Raw genomic sequence first — 20,376 nt, forward strand, 5'->3', positions numbered from 1 at the left:
TTTTGGCCATAAGTGTAGGGGGAGGACTCAACATATTAAAGGTGGCACCACCTGCTGGCTACACAAGAGGAGGACCCCACAAGAGAAAATGGTACAGTCCTCCAGCCCTTGCTCTGAAGCCACACACCTCAGTCTGCCCCCCACATTCCCCTGACACCCCCTGAGTCAGTCTTCCTCTGCCTGCAAGCAAATGAATCTGTGCCAGCTGTTTAAGAGGACTCCTGGCTTTCCCGCAGCCTCCATCTTACCCGAACTGTTCGAATCCCCACTGTTTTTTACAATCAAATGTTTTGGGAACTCCTTGTTACCAGTGCTCTGGGCTGGGGAGGTTGGTGTGGGGCTGGGGTTCCTAGATCCTCCAGGGGGAACTTCTGTGGCCAAGATATCCTGCCTGGTTCTCAACTGCCACGCGTGGATGTGGGGCCCGTTCCTTGTCTCTGCCCCTCCTACCAGACTCAGTGTGACTACTGCTTTGTATCCTTAGTTGTAAAACTTATGTTCAGCTAGACTTCAAATGGTCTCCAGGTTGATTGTTTATAATTTAGTTGTAATTTTAATGTGTTCATGGAAGGAGGCAAGCACCATGTTTATCTACTCCACCATCTTGGATCTCTCTCTCGGTTAATGTGTGATTTTTAATGAGGCCTTGTTGAAATAATAGCCCTCAGCTCGTGAAAATACCACAGCTTGGCCACTGTGATGCATGGCCCTGGGGATCTTTGCTGGACAACTTGTCCTGAATCAAAAGAGACAGCAGCCTGCCTTTGAGCTGTCTTATCAAAGCATGCAAGATCACTGCGTAGACCTCCAGGGGAAAGAAGTATGTCATTCCTGACCCAGAGGTTAAGCTATGGCAATGTTTCCTTGTTGCAATTTTGTTTATTAATTGCTGTATTGTCACTGAGTTGACAGTCTGGTGCTTTCCTGTAGAAATCACATTGGTTCCATCCCCTTAGCGATGGCAGGGCAGGGTAGCCAAAACAAGTTGAGTGCTTGTCCTGCCCTTTTGCCTTTTACTTAAATTCCTCTGACACTTTTTTTCCTCTTGGCACTATTATCTTTAAGCCTGTTTCTCCACTGCTGGGATGTAACACTCTGAAGGGAGAAGGAGCTGTCACCTTGTTTCCCTTGGTTTAACGGATGAAATGATTATGGTCTGATGTTATGTAACTGTTTCCGTCTGATTCTTCTATTCCTGTTTCCATCCAGTTCCTTGCTCCTCTCTTTCCTGTTCACTCACATGTCTCCAATTCTTTTTTGTACCTAGAATAGTCTCTCTATTCCCCATTTGCCTGCACAAGCCTGCTGTTTCCAGGAAATTACATAATGTTCAGTTGAAATGGAAATCTTCTGGAGGACGAAGAGAGTTTAATTACTCATTGGGTAGAAAAGCCAAGTCATTTCTTTCTCCAGAGTTGTTCTTTTAAACTGATATTACCGGTTCTCAATGCAGCCAGGTCGTTTTTGTCTGGGGCTCTGTAGGCTGTCAGTGTCCAAAATGTGGAGGAACCTCCAGCTGGTACCGTAAGGCTGGATGGGGTGGCACTTTCCATGGCTCTTGAGGAAAGACACCTTCAGTGAGGGCCTGGGGTGAACCAGCGTTTTCTGCACAGGGGTCCATTGCAATGCTGGAGCAACTGAGGGCATCCTGGCTAGGAAGCACAGGTGGGCTGAAGAGGGACATGCCCTGGTCAGGGACAGTTACGGTGCTGCTGTCTGTATCTCTAGCGGTGGCCCAAAGGCTGAGGAAGCTAGATTTTCCTGTGAAGGACAGTGAAGAGTCCAGCGCCTCTGGGGCTAACAAGAACCACTTCCTGAGACCCAGAGAGCCTAGAGAGGACACCGGGCAGGTAAGTGCCACAGACACATGACCTGAGCCCTTCCCTCTCATGGGCGTGGGTGTGGGCAGAGCGCAGCCAGCATGGCCTGGTGCTAAATCAGGCTAAGCCGAGAAGCAGTGCTGTTAACTCTGTCCCTGAGGAGAGAGTCAGGTTTTAGGGTCAACAGTATATTTTGAAAGCCTGTTGCCCTGTTCCTTGTCCTTTTTCTGGGAATGCTTTCTGAGGGGGTGGAGTGGACTTTCCAGAGCTCTATGAGTCCATGGCTTGAGGTCTTTCCCCGTCAGAGACAGCGAGGCCCATGCAGGGGACCGAGGGGTGGTTTGGTAGAGTTGCAGGCTGTTCCCACTTACCTCACCGAATAGACACAGCTTTTATTTGCTACTACTACTCTCTGGTAGTCATTTCCACTTAAGGAAAAAACCATTTCTGTCAATTTTACTGTGTAATAGTCCAAATGTTTTATGAGCCCCGTTTGATGCCACTCTGGAGGAGGTAGGCCAAAGTTTAAGTTCAGCCATCAAAGTGGGTGCCGACCCCTCTCTCTCAGGAGGGCGATTTATGACATAAGTACGTTCAGAAACAGCACACAGGGGCTTGGCTGCCTTGTTCTCAACTCAAGCTGCATTGGTTTATTTGGAAGATAATTTGTATTCTTACACCTCCTCCAGTGGGTTTGCTTGGTGGAGATTTTAAAATCAAAAAAGACTGCCTTCTAAATGTCCCTGGCTTTTCTTTCATGTTATGTGAACTGAGGCCACAAAGACCTTCCCATTTTCCGGCCCCGAGCGGCAGTCTTTTCTCTTAGAATGTTCACGCATTGCCGTGGTGCCACATGCTTGTCAGGTGATCGTGTTTAGGCAGCTCTGGGCTGTTGTGCAGTGGCCCTGATGCGGGAGGAAGTGCTGGGGTGACAGTGCCCTCACAGCCGCAGCCAGCCCCTCGGTCCTGGTAGCTGCCTGAGGCGGTCAGCCCTTTGTGTCCTTAGGTCTGTTTCACCCAGCTGGGCCTTACGGAAGGACCAGGAATGATAGTTACATGTTTTTAGGTCTAAACCACAGACTTCTTTGGGAATTTCCTACAAATTCAGGGTCAACTGGCCATGCCATTAAATGCATGGCATGCCCCCAATCTGCGCGTGGAATCATGGTGGAAAGAGCATGGCTGCCCCTGAGCCTCGGGCCTTGTAACTGCAGGCACCTTGCCAAGCACTTGGCAGAACCTCTCAACCCTCACAACAGCCCTGGGGGGTGGGCGGCCTCCGCTCCGTTTCAGGTGGTGGTGAGACCCCCCCAATGCTGTCATGTCTACCTGGGGGTCTTTTCCAGCAGTGGAGGCCTGGCTGTGCGAGGCCTCTGACACTGCAGTTCATTTCACGGAGAAAAATCCCCTGCTCCGTGACTCAGGGAGCCTTCCCTGCATTTGTTTCACTTAAGGAAAATGACCCGGGGGTAAGATGGAAAGGGAATTGGCTGTTGCCAGGCAGAGCCCTGTGTGTCAGGGGCCAGCAGCCAAGTGAGTGATCCAGGAAGTCATCCAATTGCAAACCAGAAATTGTTCTTAACCCTTCACTCACTGTCTGTGGTTCATAGCAAACTCATCCATCTGTCCAAATGGGGTCAGAGTGAACCCTGGCTCCTCAGAGCCCTGGGAACTGTGCTCAGGTCTTGGCTGGCTCCAGGGCCCTATGGGAGCCATTCAGCTTGGGCCTGCCACTTGGTCCAAGAGAGAACAGCCCCAAGGGGTGGGAGCCAGTTCCTTTTGGCAAAGAGGGCCTCTTTGGTCCCTTGGAGACTGGCCCTTGGGTCTGCAGAGCCGCCTGTGCTCTGGATGTTGCATGTGTCCCCCATGTAGGACCTGCCAGGGAGCAGTGTGGTCACCACGCACACCCTTGTCAACCCTGGGTCAACCCAGCTGCTCCTTCCTGGTGTGGATGGGTGGTCTCCCCTCCTAGCTAGGTGGGGCTGCCCTCCTGGACAGTCCGAAGGTAGCTGTCTGATGACAGCTGCTGGTGGGCCTGTCAAGCGAGGGTTAACAGAGGATTTGTTTATTGAATCATGAAGTAGCTGTCACATGATTTTAATCAAAACACCATTTCCCTGACAACAGTGATGTCAGTCTTGTTATTGCAGGAAGGAGCAGCTGTGAGGGACATTCAGTCTCCATGCTGAGCCCAGGTTTGGAGACTGAAATCAAGTGAAGCATCCATAAATCATGATTGCAGGCCCCGACGTACCGAACCCACCCTCTTCCTCTTCCTCTTCTCTGTCCAGACAGTCTGTTCTGCACGGACACTGGCCAGAGCCCGGCCCTGCACCCTGAGTCTCTGCTGAGATCTCACTGTCTGCACCTCTTGCTCTTTCTACTCTTGTTTCTACTTCTAATTTTCCCAGTTTTCCTTATTTTTCCCAAACTCAGTCTTCGGAGCCCCTAGGATCATTGGCCTCTGCCTTCTAGCATCTGTCTCTCCTCCATGCTCTAACCAGCACTTGCTGGTGACCCAGGCTCCAGCCTCCTCTTGGCACCTTCTCCACTGTGGGAGCTTGGGGACCGGGCAGCCATCTCTGCAGAGAGAGACCCCCAGACCCTGTTATCCCTCTCCACCTAGGAGCTTGGCCTAAAAGTTAGAGACTGATGAAAAAGGTGGGACATGGATTCTCACGGGTGCTCTTACGTCTGTGGCACCCATGGCTGGTGCTGCTCAGAACTCATGAAAAATGAAGAAATCTTTGGCACAGTTCTGGAGCTGGTGCTCAGAATAGGACAGCCATTCTTAAATGAGAGAAGAGATGGCATAGGCACCAAGCAATCTTTTTCTATGGCTAGTGATGGGACAGTTAAGAGTTAAAGCAAGACAAGTCGAAGTGAGATACTCTGACAAGCCATCCAGAGGAGTTGGGGACTCTTGTGGGTGCTCTCTTGTTCGAGGGCAGTGTTATGCTAGGCTGCATTTGAACCTCACAGTAAACCTGGTAGCTAAGTCAGTCAGTCTGTTTCCAGGTTACCGGTGGGGACAGCGAGCCTTTGCAGTGATTTGCCCAGGTTCGTGGCAGGGCTGGGAGAGGTGCCAGTGGCTGAGGACTCAGAGGTTCTTTGCTGCCTCCTGGGCTGTCCCTGGCAGAGAATGGATAGGCACCACCCCGTCTGGAGGGACTTTCTGGCCAGGGTGGCTCCTCCAGGGGATGGGCTGGGGGAAGGCAAGCCTGTTTTCCTGGCCTCATTCCTGTCTGCGCCCTCCTTGCCCGGCCCTTTCATCCCTGGGGCCTCCGACTGCCTGCCTGCCCTTCGGCCCTCACTTTGCTGGCTAAACCTTAGGCTTCTCCAGTGACCAGAGGGTCAAACTGAGAGTTAGCCAAGGCTGTGAACTCAGGGTCCTTCGCACAGTATGCTTCCAGGAAAGGCCTTGGGGCTCTTTCTCGATTCAGTTGTGTCCCACTGCCCAGCTGTGGGACCTGTGTGGCCCTGCTGGGGTGATGGGCGTCAGAGTTCTCAGGCCCTCTGTTGGGCATGTCTGGCCCCATTATTCCCTCCTCTTTGGGAGTTAGGGAGATTGAGTCAGAAACTCGCAAAGTGCCTCATGGGAAGAGTGACTCAGTTCTCCCTTTGAGAAGCCAATTCCCCAATGCCTCATTTCTTCTGGGTCCAGATTTTCTGAGGTTTCTGCCCAGCCAGCTCTTGGGGACTCAGCTGCAGGGGGAGTCTGCTTTCCATGGTGCTGTGTCTTCCCTCCCTGCCTCCATCCAGCCTCCTTGCTTGGTGGCTCAGCCCTGCACCCACTCTGCCCAGGCTTCAGACTCTGCCAATTCAGACCAGCTCTGAGTCAGTCATGCCTAGGAAAGTCCCCTAGAAACTTACACAAAGGGAGGTATCAATATTCCCTAGGGGTAGTTGCAACTACGGGTCCAGAGGAATTCAGCTGCCCGGTGGGTTGGGACGTGGCAGCAGGAGGAGTTAGAGTTGAATGTCTGGAGGCATGTAAAACTCCCCCCTCTGCCTGACCTGGCTTTTGGCTTTGGCCTCCTCAGTGATTGAGGTCATAGCTTCATACCGGGTGGGGGCAGGTATGCCAATGATGGCTAGTTTCTGAGGGGAGGGTCCAATGCCTTCACTTCAGTTAAGACCCACATCTGACAGCAAAGTATGAGCCATGCACAGTATCCCCTCCCACCACAGCTGCTCAACCCTTTCATTTCTGTAAAGTCACAGTGGCTGGGGTTAAAGTGAGACGGGCAGAACTGTAGCCTGTGCAGATGACACTTATTTTGTAGCCATGTGGTGCCCAGGATTTCGTGCCATAGTGTCCTGGGGCTGCAGGCAGAGTGGGGGCCTCCCTCCCTTACCTGGATCAACTGGGGAGGGATTGGAACACTGTCAGTGCGGAGGGGCCCTGTAAGAACCATAACTGAAAAGCATGAGGGATTGTTGGAGACACTAATGCTCCTCAGGGGGCCCAGGAACCACCATGTTTCCCCGAAAATAAGACCTAGCCAGACCATCAGCTCTAATACATCTTTTGGAGCAAAAATTAATATAAGACCCGGTCTTATTTTACTATAAGACCAGGTAATTAATAATATAATATAATATAATATAATATAATATAATATAATATAATAATAATATAATATAGTATAATACAATATAAAAAATATAATATATATAATACTGGGTCTTATATTAATTATTGCTCCAAAAGACGCATTAGAGCTGATGGTCTGACTAGGTCCTATTTTTGGCGAAACACGGCAACTACTCCCCTGAAACATCTGTCCCAAGTTGTGTGTCTATGCATATTTCTTGGGAAGAGGGGCCAAAGCTTTCAGCAGCGTGTCAAACGGATCTGTGAAACCTCAGTTTAAGAACTACGGTAGAAAGGAGCAGATGGCCAACAAGAGAACCCAGCCTGGGCAGGCCCCTGACTGGCCATGATGGAGGTGGGCTCTGGGTAGTGGCACTGCATCCCTGTGGAAGTGTGGGCACTGTCAGCTCTAGTCCTCCGGCCGGCCAGGCAGAGGTCCCAGGTCTGGGGCTCCGGTCCCCCCAGGCCCTCTCCTCCACCCTGAGGCCACAGAACTGAAGGAGGTCAGGGGCCTGACTGGCTGCTGAAGTTCTGGCCAGTTTCTGCTGGCAGTTCTGTTATTTTTGCCTGTACCCTGGACAGAGGGGTTGTTTTTGGCAATACAAAAATGTTGGAGAAATTTGGTGGGGAAAGAGAAAGTTTGCAAAACATCGTTTGTGAAATTGAGTGCTTGCCTTTAAAAAAAAAAAAAAAGGCGTATTTGAAACTCATTGTTACCGAATTCTTGGGTAGCCAAATGGTGGTAACAGCCGTTTGGGGGCAGGACTGAGTGCCTGATAAGCAGTGCTGGACCAGCAGGACAAGTTGATGGAGCGCGCCAGCCCTCTTCTTGCCCTTAGTGGTCCCCTCCACCCCTCCCTCCCCACCCTGCAGCCCACAGGTGGTCCCTGTTTGGGGACGGTCTCAGTTCTATAGCACAGGCTCAACTGGAATGGCTGGAGTGAAACCAAATCTCAGTTGAATTTGCTGCCAGAAAGTAGGATTCAGTACTGCCCTTTCACTCAGGGTCTGGCACTAAAACAAGTCCCGAACGTATGAGAGCAGCATCAAATGCCTCGGCAAATGGGATCTCCCAGCACCTGCGGGCAGTGAGCTGGTGCCTCTCTGTGTGGGGGTCCACAGATGCATGTGCGTGTTGAGGCCTTTTGCAGGCCCCTTTGAAGACGTGCTGTCATGAGTAAGCAGAGGTATCTTGCTGGCCCCCCGGTTCCCAGCCCATGCCTGTAGCTTGCGTGTCCTTGGGGAGCCCAACACGTCTGACTCCCTCCTCCTGCTGCAGGCCCTTGCCTGACTACCGCCCTGAGAAGCCAGGAGCACCAGGCAGCGCCCAGCCGGACCTGGTCCGTGTGCAGGCTGCGGTTAGCAGTGCTTCCGGCAGCGTTCTGCAGCAGCTAACGTGTACTCGGGCAATTTCAGAGCAAGGTATTACTTACCCTGCTGACGTCAATGAGAACATATTATCCACTGTCCTCCTCTGCAGCCTGAAATGAGCACCAGAGCTCAGGGAACACAGCCACCTTCCATACTTTAAAAAATTCCACCCAGGGCCTGATGAGGTGAAGGCCCAATGTCATTCGCTTGACATTCGTATCACCCAGGCTCTTAGAAAACAAGTTGTTTTTATTTTAATTCAAGAGGGATGGAAACATAAGAACAGTGTATTTTCCTTGCAGAAAATTACCCCATTTAAATTGCATTTGATACAAAGATCATTTATTAAACTGCATTTTAGGCAATTTTCTAACATTGAGTGACAGCTTACATTTTGATTTTTCACATTGGAGCTATTATGATTTGCACTCAAAATACCGAAACTATTGAACTCACCATTTTTCCCCTTAGTAATTAAAAAAAAAAGCACACAGAAAGAATAACTACAATTAGATTAACTTTATCTAAAGTAACTCTTCATGGACCAAACATCCGGCAGAGACCACCCTTTTCCCTTTAGAAATAAGCAAGGAATCTTGCCCTCCCTACAAAGTGCAAATATCTCCACATCACTTTTATTTCTTAAATTGCAGTCCCGAAAGGGAAGAAAACCTCCTTTTCTCTCTGCTTCTTTTCAGAGATTTCAGTGGAGACAGATTCTTTTACTGTCAGTAGTGGGAAGGTATTACCCCTTGAAATTTCCTTGATTGAGCAAATTTGAACAGCTAGGCATCACAGAGCCAGCGGCAAATCCCAGTTATCTGTATTTACTAATGTAACATCATTCCAACCTGGGGCCCTATTTTTCCAGGATGCTATTCTTTACTTCTATTTTTAAAGCTCCCCGCTTAACTACCCACTCTGCCTCTGAAAAGACAAAGTATTCAACCAAAGTATATTATTTTTTTAACCCTAAAAGTGTCTAATCAGCACTTTTACTTGGGCCTTAAATGTAAAAATTTATGCCCCTGCTCAGGACCAGGCTGAGCTCGGCTTCTTCTGTGAGTAGCCCCATCTCCTGGGGTCGAGTCTGTTGGCCTGCAGTGGTGGGCTGAGCAGCGCAGTCTGGCCCCTTGGCAATCATAGACTTCTGTAGGAAATGACTATATTACGTATATAACCTGGAAAAACTAGACATCTTTAACGTGAACCTACACTTGTGTCATTAACGGGCCCCTGGAAGGATGGCAGCATGTGGGGCCTGTCTCCCTCAGCCTTGATCATGGAGGGCCACCTGGACACCTGTACTTGTCACCTGGAGGGCACCTCTCCCTCAAAGCCAGATAGCTGTCAAGTGGAGAATAAGGTTGAGGGGACAATGTCACCCTCACCCGGCGCTTAACAAAGCTGTTTGTTCGTGAAGAGTCAGCTGCTACTGACCAGGGCAAAGAGTGGAGCGAGAAGCCAGAAGACAAGAGCTTGTTCTGGCTCCTCCCTCACAAGCTGTGTCCTCAGACAAGTCACACAAGCTTCTGAGAGCTTTGGTTTCCTCAGTTGTAAAAAAATGAGGACTGTATCTGCCCAACTAATTTCAGAGAATTGCTGTGAGGATTAGAAGAGATTGTGAAAGTGCTTGGCAAATGAATGTACAAATATCAGCGGTTGCTCCTTTGGACGGGCAAGCTGAGCACGTGGGCAGGAACCATCTTAACGGTCACCGGCTAAGTCTACAGGCAGTGCTGCCGCTGTTTCTCATCTATGCGGTTTTATGTGCCCAGTTCTGCCAAATGTGTCAAAATTTACCCACACGAGATGTGGACATAAGACGTGATGCAACTAGAGTGGCTGTCAATCATCCAAGATGAGCCAGGCTACCATAGTGGGGGAAAATGATAAAACAAGTATGGGAGGGGCACTGTGAGACCAGAGACTCTGGGCTAATGGCCCCTGGAAGGTCTGCCCTAGCTCCTTCCGCTGCCTTCCAGAGGCCACAGGCAGATGCGGGAGGAGTCCTGTGATCAGTCACCTCCCTGGGACCACAGCCCGGGAAGGACAGTCCCACTGGACCTGTCAGAAGGGACATACGAATTGAAAACATTTTGGGGGGGTCCAGTTTAGAAACAGAGGCAGATAATACTGCTCACCTTCCACACATCACTCTGAAGATAATAAGCTCTGTAAAAATTTCCAGAAGCAGCAACATGATCAAAGATCCCTGCCTATACAGTGACTCCAACTTACTACCTGTTCTCCAGTTTTCACCTTCGATGTCTAGGCACAAAGAGACCGACCGGCTCGGGTGGCTTCCAAGGAGGCAGGAGAGGCAGCCCCGCTTAGGGGCGCAGGCGCAGCCAAGGTCAGCCCTGCACAGCACAGGGATCCCACCAACGATCACTGGGACCAATGTTGTCAAATGGTACTGTGCACTGTCTCTAGAGGAGGAATGTGAAGTTATCGGGAGTGTGAATTTTCTTGAAAGCAATAGGGAACTTGAGTGTAACTGTTGATACACGGTTTTAAATGTAACTCAGCTGAGAATTCTGACCCCAACATAGAACCCAATATTTAAGGACCTGGGGCTTGACTAGAGATCAGAGACCTGCAGATAAAGCCACTCATTTCATTATGTCCACATGTCTGAACTGGCTGCACGTGACCAGAGGCGGCTCTAGTTGCTGTGTACCTAGATCTTTGAGCAGCTATAATGGAACGCTGCTGCTTTTCAGTTCTTTACTTTCTGGTTGGCCACCTTCTCTGGCTGAGAATACACCCTTCCTCCCAATTCTAGCAATTATGTGGAATTCTTTTCTCTAGGAGTTCCCTTTAGGCACTGATGACAGTGTGGAGGCAGATGGGAGAGGCCAGTGCCATGAGGAGTCCCTTCTGCAGAGGCCTCTCGTTGGCTGGCGGGCGGGACTCCCACCAGCTGGTCCTCCCTCCCTGTAAGGGCACAGGGCCCCCCATTACTCTGGGACCTCTGAAGTGATGGCTGACTTCCTGATCCCAGGTTCCTGCCAGTCCCACCTGACCGACTCAGGACACAGCTTAAACACTAGGGGTTCTTCATTTCTGAGGAGGGAAGGGACCCTGACTTTTCTTCGTATCAGAACAGAGTCCTTCAGCCCCATTTCTTAGTTCTCCTCCGTGGGCCCCAGATGTTTCCCATTTTGTGATATTAGAGGGTGGCTGGTGCAGAGACCCTTCTGCCCCCTTCTCTGTTCCCAAGGTAGCAAGCAGGCAACGCAGGCCTGGGAGGGGCAGAGGTGGCGAGGGGGCAGCGAGGGATGCAACTTCCACCCTCTTTATGTTGTGTTAACGTGCTCTCTTTGCCTTACAGGGACCAGCATATCAGTTGCATGTAAACACTAGAGACACGTTTGCCCAACTGGAAATTGCAGAACTAGTGCATTTTTCCCAAAGTAGAGACTAATTCCCCAGGATTAAAAAAAGAACATAAACAAAAAATAAAGTACCACACATATTGCACTTTTTGTCAAGTGAAATTTTTACCTCACGTTCATCTCACCAAAGTCTCTTCAGAGGAGCCTGGTTTACATAATAAAGCTAATGATTATTATACAGTAGTGTACACACTGCTAACGTGAAACAGACTGGAAAGTCATTATTTCAAAGTAGCCTCTCATAAAAAGAGTGGTATTAAGCCTTCTTAGTGTTAATGTTTGTAAAGAGAAAACTGCTTGGAAGCTTACATAGGTCACTAGATAGGGGACAGAGCAATGGAGGTGATCAGACAGGGCTGGGCAAACACCTGACTGACCAACAGAACCAGTCTCCACTCGCCAGCTTACCTTTCAGTAAATACAGATGGTTATGGAATTGATTTCTGTTTGAAATAAATGAGAAAAGCAAACAGCTTACAACACAGGTGAACACGACAGGTCGTGTTGCTGGCCAGGGGAGTGCTGTGCCACTAGCCTGTGGTTTCCTAACAGACGTGTCAGCGCCGGGTGCCTCCCTATGTCTGCCTTGGGGTCCTTTCACTTCAGCAGTCTCTCTGCTCTCCCTCATCTGTCGACCTAAGTGTCTTGCCATCGCTCCTAGGTTTCCCTGGCTGAGCGGCTCATGGCCTTGCTGGGGGCAGATGTTTACGCCGATCTGTAACTGTGCCATTACTGTGACTCTGAAATGAGCGGCCTCCATTTTCAATCTGGAAGGCATGTTAATTTCATAAATATTACAGCACTTTAATAGTTTATTTTGGGAAAATATCCTTTAGTTTAAACACATCAAGCCCTGTGTTTTGCAGACTTAAAACAGATCAGAGATCTTAATGAAAGGATCTGTTAAATGAAATGATGTTACCTATTTCACGAAATCATCAATCTTAAGCACGAGGAGGAATAAACAATCCATAGAAGGAACATAATTCACTCTTCCTGGATTTTCATTGTGTGTTATTAACTCACAAAAACAACAGTCCTCCGCACCACTCAGAGTCCAGCCCCACGCACAGCGCCCTGCGAAGGGCCTGCACCAAGTGGAACCGGTAATACGCCAGCAGCGCTGCTCGGGGCTGGGCTAGGGGTGCAGGGCACAGCTCCTCAGACCTTCCATGCTTCTCCTGGCCGCCTCGACACTTACTACAAAGAGGAAAGGCAACTTAAAGGTGTTTCTAGTGCAGCATCAATGTATTTCTCTTTGTGCTTTAAGGAAGATGCTTTGTGCTTAACGCATTCATTCATCTGCTGATAGGACAAGCCATTCTAAAAGACAGAAATGATAATCTTTGTAAATAATACTGAATTTGTAACATTTGGATGTTACTGTCCAAAGGACAGATGCCTCATTACTTCTAGGTATACAGTTAACTTTAGCTATAGCGTCTACTTTTTACTTACTTTGATGAATTAATTATAAGGGTTAAGTTTTACTAGTAATATAATGTATTTGATAGACTGATCTGCTTAAATGGTTAACACATCTGTGGTTTTTGAATATTGCTGTAATACTTGAACATTTCATTACAAGTTTTAAGGAAATTAAGAATGCGATTCCCACATGGTGGAAAACAAACTCTGAAGTGACTTTGGATTTAGCATTGACATAAAGGAAAAACTGTTGGTTTCTACAGAAAAGAAATAAGTAAAGCATGATCCGGGGGGCGGGGAAAAGGCACAGCACTACCACTTCACATGGGAGATAAAAGTTCATTCTGCTTGTTCTTAAAATTTCTAAGCCCTATATGAAACTGTCCAAATATACAAAGCTCAATAAACTACTAGCAACATATAGTGTAAAGTCAAAGTAGTTATTACATTTTAAAAGAGACGCTAGGTCCTCTAAAGACCGACTGCCCGGACCCAGAAGTGTCCACAACAGACTGGGAAGAGCCCGCCGTTCCCTGGCCCAGGGCTGGTGCTCTGGATAGTTTCTCGAGGTTCTCACCCCCAGTCTCCACTCCGGTGCATCTCCTGTCAGTTCTCCAGGCATCTTTGGAGTCCTGAATACACTCTGACTCTATCACCTGGGTAACCAGGGCACCTTCTGAAGAGGTGTGTTGCCTGCTCCCAGATGGAGACGACTGCCAGTCTCAGGGGTCAGTACCAGCTGTTACTTAGAGGCCCCTGAAACAAAGCTCATGCTCCCCTGCTTGGTGATGGTCTTGGAAACAACTTGCATGAGCAGCTTAGAACTTATGCTTCAACAAGAAAGTACAGCTTTCCTTTATTTCCTGTGCATCAAATTTCACTATGCATTCTTGATTTGCCTTTAAGCAACATGCTGTGGCTTGGCTTCAGTGAAAAACATTGCCTTTTTCTTTCCCCCACATACAATGGCACGCATTTTTCCTGTTTTCACCAAGGGTTCTCTCGATAATGAATTGGTATGGTTCTGCATAAAACCTAGGTCTGGATGTCTTTTTATAAAAACATTTTTTGGTGTCTCCCATGAGAGCTTGCCTCACTTGACCTAAGGGCATGAACTTCAGCCTACAATTATGTTCCAGCACTTGCCACAGAAAACTGGCAGGACAGAGCCAGGAAGAAGCGATATCCACCAGGCTAGGCCCTCTGATTCCAGTTGGGCAACTTGATATTTCCCCCTTGGGGGGGGTGGGGGTGGCAGGAAACTAGGCTTTAAATGTAAAAGGCTGGAATAAAAATAAAAACACACACTCTTCCTTCACTTGACCTGCCTCACTTCCTGTGCCGTTAATTCACCAGGACATAGCCACTATGCTGGGGGTCCACAGCCTCCAGCATTTCACAATCAAAGAGTCCAGGGAACTCAGAGAGGGCTAGAGGGTCGTAGTTGGAGGGGGCCTCCTGCAGTGCGGAGCTCCTGGGACAGTCTGGCTCGGCTATGCCACTCTGCGGGGCTCCGTCCAGAGGGTACTGACAGGGAGCGGGGTAGTCTGGCTCAGGAGAGGCAGTGCCCGGCAGCTCACAAGTCTGATAGGAGAACTGCAAGGGCGCCGGGGCGGCTCCTGACGGTTGTGGCGGCGGCGTAGGGGGTGGGGGTGGGGGCGGCTGCTGCAAGTGTGCCTGGGGGCCTGGTGAAGAGGGCAGGGGCGGCAGCTCCATGTCCTGGTACTGGCTGACGAAGGGGCTGTACTGCATTTGCTCAGAAGCAGGCTCCAGGACGGGGCTCAGGGGCTGGGTCAGGCTGAATGGCGCTGGCTGCTGGGATGGCGGTGGTGTCTCCTGGTGGGGAAGGGACAGCTGCTGGTTCGGCTGTGAGTACGAGCTCTCTGCTATTTGCATCTGATTGAAATAGGCCTGCAGCTGAGATTGTTTCTGGAGGAAGAGCCGCTTCTGTTGGAGTCTAAATTGGCAAAACCAAAAGAATTATAAATCTTTGATGGCAATTTTAATGTAAATTCAGTATCATGCACTAGCTTCAGTCCTCTTACTTCTCTTTCCATGGCAGAAAAACAAAGTGGGGGTAGGTATAAATCGCGTCTGCTTTCTTAAACCTAATCTTATTTTTTGTTCCCCAGTTCGGACTGATTCCTCAGTGGTAAAGTGAACACTAACTCATTTTCTCTAAGATTCTTCAATTTTTCTCCCTATGAAGAGAGAGGCTGATTTCCCATCCAGAAAGTTTCGAAGAGGGTAACACCTTGGCCTGTACGGGTGCCTGTAGGTTAATGAACTAGGTAATTCTACCTTGATCAAGGTGCTTCTAGTGAGGCAGGGGCACGAATGAGTGCAGGGAAGACGGAGGCCCTTTCCTGCAGCATAACCAACGGCAACTGCATTAGGTCATGGATTCTGAAAGCTTAGGTCTATTCATAACTCAGAGGGCATATGTGAGAAGAACAGGTAAGCAAAGCACATTTAGGGCTGCTATTCCCCAACAGGCCCATATTCCACAGACACTGAAATATCCGCAGTAGCGATCACGTCTTGAAGACTGGCTCATGCATCAAAAATGTACTTTCCTAACAGAGGCAAACCTCTGGGGCGAAAGAACATCACCCAGCATTCTTAAGTCTCCCACAAAAGAGAGTGACGTCTTCGGCTAAAGACCTTTTCTCACCTGTGCTCCTGCAGCTGCTGTTCAAGGCTCCGTGGTGGTTCTTTACAATACAGCTGACAGGTGTTTTGGGCTTTTGACAGAAGGCTGGGCTTCTGGAAGGGCAGAGAAACAACATAAGCATGAAATGTGTTGTCAGCTAGGATGCAGCCATAACATTGTACCTCTGCCTGGAAGATGAAGCCAATTGTGGCCTCCAGAATCCAGGTGAAGGGACCGACCCTTGTAGAGCCCTAGGGACCAACAGCATAGCAGGCCTGGGCTGTCTCAGCTCTAACCCACTTCAGTTTCCCATTTCTAAAAGTCCCCTGGCACTGTGACGTTCATGGAGATTAAAAACCATGAGAAAGGTGGGGTTCAATCCTGGTAACAAAGGCTAAAGCACTGCTTCTCTGTAATACCATTTTCTAAAAGGTTTTCAGGCACCAATGCAGACAGCTGATATTTCCTTTTCCTGCTATTCAGTGGTGTTACCCTTTCCTGGGGCCTGACGAAAAATCCTCTTCTAACACAGAACATAACACTAAGTCTGCACATGTTTCTAGAAACTAAAAGTGCAGAGTCAAACGTACCTGCCTATAACGAATCAGGCAGCCACCCTAAAAATAAAAGCCCAAGAAGCCCAAACCAAGCAAAGCAGGCTTCTGCTGCACAGAAAGGCTGATTCTGGACGAGCGCAGAGAGCCGGAGCAGCAGCGGGGAGGGTCCCACCTGGAGTCTGTGCTGCAGGAACTGGGCTTCCAGGCTTTGCCGCTGGGGCAGCTGCGGGCGCGCACTGCTGGGGAGGGCAGGGCTCTTCTGCTGCTGAGAAACTTCCTCCTGAGGAGCAAGAGGGTGAAACATTTTCAATTCTCCATGTGGGAGAAAGTTTCAGTTCTGAGTTTAAGCACCTTGGCAAATGTCCAAGAGGAATTCCCACTCTGCCAGCATAATGCTCAGAGCTTCTTACATCACTAGCAGGCTGAGGGTTAATTACTCTGCAGAAAGTCCATACATGTATTACCTGTAGTAAATGATTACCGAGTCGGTACTAGAGCAAAGGCTCTTTTTGTCACCAGGAGGCCATTACCTTCATGTTGGCCTCAGATGCTGTCATATCCTTGATGCTCTACAAATAGGCTCAAAATAACATTTATTGGATAAACAGCAATATTTTTTGTACCTTTAACATAAATAATCCACTTATAATATTTAATGAAGTGACAGCACATCAAAAGTAGTGGTAACAAGCTTCTCATTTGGGTAAATTCTATTATTCTTAATTTTTGTGTGCGTGCACAGGGGGACAGGAGTTCAAAGGAGACTATAAGAGGTAATTCAGATAAAATCCACCCTGTGAACCAAACTGAGCTTGATGCAGTGTCCAGGCCTCCAGGTGGTACTGATCAACTGGGACCCGTGTGGACAGGTGTCACCTTTCAGCGACAGGTGGCAGCAACAAGGAAAGCTTTCCAAAAGAACCTGTTTGCTCCAGGACTGGAGTTAATCCTCTAAATGAAATGATACATCTTCAGGACAAACTCATGCCTCATACTCACAAAGCCACCGTGGGAAGGGCCCAGAGTACTCACCTGAGGGCAACTGCTAGCAAGGTCTTGGAGCTGAGGAGTAGCTGACGCCAAGGTAGTGTCTGCCTCTGGGCCTATCTGTTCATACAGCAACTGCACTTTGTTCAACTCTAGGATTCCTTTGGTTCTAGCCAAATTCTGAAGATGCTGTCTAAATGCTACAATTCCTGGAAGAAAGGACAATGACCAACAATTTAAACAAGACACAAGGCCTTTCAGTGACCACAGGTAGGACACCAGCGTGGCAACGACCCCCGTCAGGTCCTACCAGGTAAGAGTGCTAAAGCCAGAAGGGAAAGCAGTTGGTCACCTTGGGTGAGGGAGGTATCCGATGCCCTGCGGCCCTCTCTGAAGCTCACTGGTGACCTGTTGTGGGCCTCTCGTTTCTGGGAGCTCAGAGCCTGCATGGCTGGGTTGGCAGGTCTCAGGCTTATGAAAGGAGATGTCATGCGTGGTGAGGGCTGGTTGGCTAACATGATGTCCTTAAGGGAAGGGTTGTCCTCCAGAAAGTTCAGGTCCCTTTGAACAGACCCCATGTCATACTCAGAGTCCACACTGTCAAGGGAGGGGTTGTCACTCACGGAGAAAATTTTCCCTTTAAGAGAAAACAAAACAATTATGACCAAAAGCAAAGAGCATCTTCTTTGAACATGAGACACAAAGCGTAGCCAGCTTGAGTTCTCACAGCTACAATGTCCTTAATCTCCAACAAAAACATCTTTTCAGAACCTTTTAACTCGTCAATCTAATCAGCTTCGTATTTAGTGGGGAACACTCTAGAATCTGTACTCCTCAGATCTTTGCCCCTCCAAAAGAGCCAGGGCCCTTGAGGAATCACACAGCACCCAGATGAATTCTGGGAGTTAAAGGAGACGACTCGGAGACATTTCCTTTCCATCTTTGCAGCTCCTGAGCAGGCCTAACCCTCCAGCCTGCCGACTGTGGTCCATAAAGGAAAAAGACTCCATTCCAGGAACTGGTCGGTACCATCATTTGTCATGGAGACTGGAGTACGAGCTGATGCTGTGGACACTTAACCTGGAGCTCACCGGATGTCATACCTGAACCAGGCATCATGACAAGCTGATTGGTCACTTCTGACAGAGTGTGCCGTCTCTGCCCACTGCGTGCGGACTGGAACGCATCAAAGGCCTGGCTGGGGTCCTCCTCAGCCTCTCCCTCTGTCTCCAGCCCCTCATCAATGGAGGTCTCCATCATGTTGCTGGGCAGTGACTGGCACCCCTTCCTCGCCAGCACAGGAGGCACAGGGTCCAGCAGGCAGCCATTTACCTAAACGTCAGGGTGAGAGGGAACCATCAATTGCTGCTCTGCTGAGACATTAGAAAAATCCACAAGGAAAAAACGTCAATACTTGAGGCAAATTAGAAGTAAAATGTTAAAAATGTACATGTTTCTTACTAATGATGACAACATGTAGATCAGAAGTTAAGGCAAGTCAACTGCAGCACTTGGAGACAGAAGCCCATTGTGACCCAAATTGGCACTGCCTCCCAGGTTTCTCTGAGTCACCATTATTACAATAAACAATTTTTTTTAGTGGTTTCCGATGAACAGGGGTATATTAGGTTGATGCCTACCACTTATTTTTTTTAAATAAGAGAAATGAAAAGGGGGAGATAAAAACAAAAACAAAAACCCTGCAAGGCTCATAGCTAAGAAAAAAGAGTAGTCACCAGCATTCATTTCATTTTCTACCACTAAACATACTGTAAGGTTTTAGACATACTTTTATATTTATAATTTAAGTACCTGTCCATTTGACTTAGTGTTTAATTGGTTCTGTGTGCCTGAAGAATGGAAAAAAGAATAAAGATGGACTGATACCACAAAAAGGATTGAAAAAAATCCGAATGGCAAGCAGCCAAAGCCTTCCCTTATAGAATAACAAATGCTCACAGGCCCCGGATTCCAGCAGGTTAACGAGCGCCGGTGCACTGGCTCCTGTCCTGCAGCAACACACACACTGTCTACAGTTCCTACCCCGCAGGGATGAGCTCAGCACAGCTCCTGAGTGAGAACTCTGCCTTCCGAGGCAGCTGCCACACAAACCACCTAATGGCAGCAGAATGAGCAGACAAAGGGGAGCTGTGGTTTCGAGTTCTTCTGGCGGGTAAAAGCCCCAATGAGGAGGCAATTATTTACCTCATTACCTTAACTATTCCCCTGTGGCAGTCAATCTGTTTTCTCCTGTGAACTGCTGCTGAGGGCCGGCCAGTCATAAGACGCTGAGTTCTAAGCAGCACTTTCACCTGGATACACTGGGTAGAGCTATTGTTTCTTTTGGAAGCAGCAGAAGCTCATGTGTGTGAGAGGTGACGTGGGACATCCCTGTGCCAGACACAGGAAACTTTCCTCTTATGGCAACCAATCTGAAGGCGCTGCAAGGCCCTTTATTTGGAGAGGGAGACTTGGGTGACTCAGATCTTTGTTTGCTTGGGGGAGGGGATGGCGATTCCATGAAATCTGTTCTGGGGCTGTAGCCATTACTTGGATAATGTGGCTAATGCATTACAGGGTTTTAAAGTGAGGGGTGGTCATTTAAAAGGAGGCGTGGTAAATGCTTCCTTCCCAGACTAAGACCAATCTTCCCCACGGCACCAGAAAACAAAAATTCTGAAGTCTGGCCAGTGACTCTTATCTTCCCCTCGGCCCTTCCCTAGATAAGTTTTTCTTTTTTGACTACACTTAACAGTTTTCTTGTAAGAAAGGCTGGCTGCTTGGGAACTTATATTCATACCTCGAGGTTCCTTAACTGCCAACTAATACAATTTTCTAAGACTGCCAAAGATGATTTAGAAATGAATAAAGCAACAGAAAAAAGACTGTGTTATTAAGTAATTGTCTATCTTTACACTTACAGCCTCTGTCAAATAGCAGATATTTATCAGCCTATATCAGATATTTCTTGTAATACAGTCTTACAAGGTCCTTTTATCCTCAATAGAGAAAAGTTACCTTTTTCTGAGTACTCAAAAAACCTTTCAGTCCCCCTAATTTATAATTTTCCCCCCTCAAATTGTCTGCTTATAAATTTATCTCCTCATCTAGACTATAAGAGGAATTGTGTCTTTTATTAAAAAATGTTTGCTGAACTCAATTTCATCCTGGGACAGGTAGAAAACAATGACTGTTCTTCAGATGATGTTTTATGATTAAATCGGAAAGCACAGTGGGGCCCGCTCATAGGTGTGAACACCTTCAGCTACAAGTTCATTTCCTAAAACAGGTGATAATCATGCTACCCTTGCCTGTCAATTTACTTACTACCCAGGGACTTGATATGACAAGAGGCGAAATTCAGTTATAGGATTTTGTGACCAAAACATTGGGCTTATCTAACTAGGCTGTTAGGAGTAAGATCTTTTGCTCTAAGAAATAATCTAGGCTAACTATAAATTACAGGAATTCAGAATACAACATGGGTGATACGTACATTTGCCAATACATTGTTTTTGTCTTTCCTTCAAGTTCAATCTCACTTCACTTCTAGTAAGAGACC

The 20,376-nt window shown here is 48.2% G+C and overlaps 2 protein-coding genes across 7 annotated transcripts in view; one reads left to right on the forward strand and one right to left on the reverse strand.

The window, feature by feature from the left end:
* PPP2R1B (protein phosphatase 2 scaffold subunit Abeta) overlaps positions 1–11,274 on the forward strand; it is a 37,458-nt gene extending 26,184 nt beyond the window's left edge. The window contains exons 15-17 of one of the 5 annotated variants that reach the window (XM_019715267.3): positions 1,729–1,850; positions 10,044–10,204; positions 11,126–11,274. In XM_019715267.3, coding sequence (XP_019570826.2) covers positions 1,729–1,850; positions 10,044–10,204; positions 11,126–11,150 — 308 coding nt within the window. In that variant the 3' untranslated portion in view covers positions 11,151–11,274. Of the gene's footprint in view, positions 1–1,728; positions 1,851–7,696; positions 7,724–10,043; positions 10,296–11,125 lie in introns of those variants that run through there. The other 4 variants (XM_019715273.3, XM_019715269.3, XM_019715265.2 and 1 more) reach the window with 4 other exon arrangements.
* Positions 8,018–20,376, reverse strand: part of SIK2 (salt inducible kinase 2) — a 126,565-nt gene continuing 114,206 nt past the window's right edge. Inside the window, exons 10-15 of one of the 2 annotated variants that reach the window (XM_019715263.3) lie at positions 17,918–18,146; positions 17,167–17,451; positions 16,860–17,023; positions 16,000–16,107; positions 15,292–15,383; positions 8,018–14,574 (exon numbers count right to left, since the gene is read on the reverse strand). In XM_019715263.3, the coding sequence (XP_019570822.1) occupies positions 13,962–14,574; positions 15,292–15,383; positions 16,000–16,107; positions 16,860–17,023; positions 17,167–17,451; positions 17,918–18,146 (1,491 nt within the window). In that variant the 3' untranslated portion in view covers positions 8,018–13,961. The remainder of the gene's footprint in view (positions 14,575–15,291; positions 15,384–15,999; positions 16,108–16,859; positions 17,024–17,166; positions 17,452–17,917; positions 18,147–20,376) is intronic. The other variant, XM_074335508.2, reaches the window with a different exon arrangement.

The sequence above is a fragment of the Rhinolophus sinicus genome, chromosome 14 (genome assembly GCF_057876585.1).
Source record: "Rhinolophus sinicus isolate RSI-liver-muscle chromosome 14, RSI-T2T, whole genome shotgun sequence".
Classification (NCBI taxonomy): Eukaryota; Metazoa; Chordata; class Mammalia; order Chiroptera; family Rhinolophidae; genus Rhinolophus; species Rhinolophus sinicus.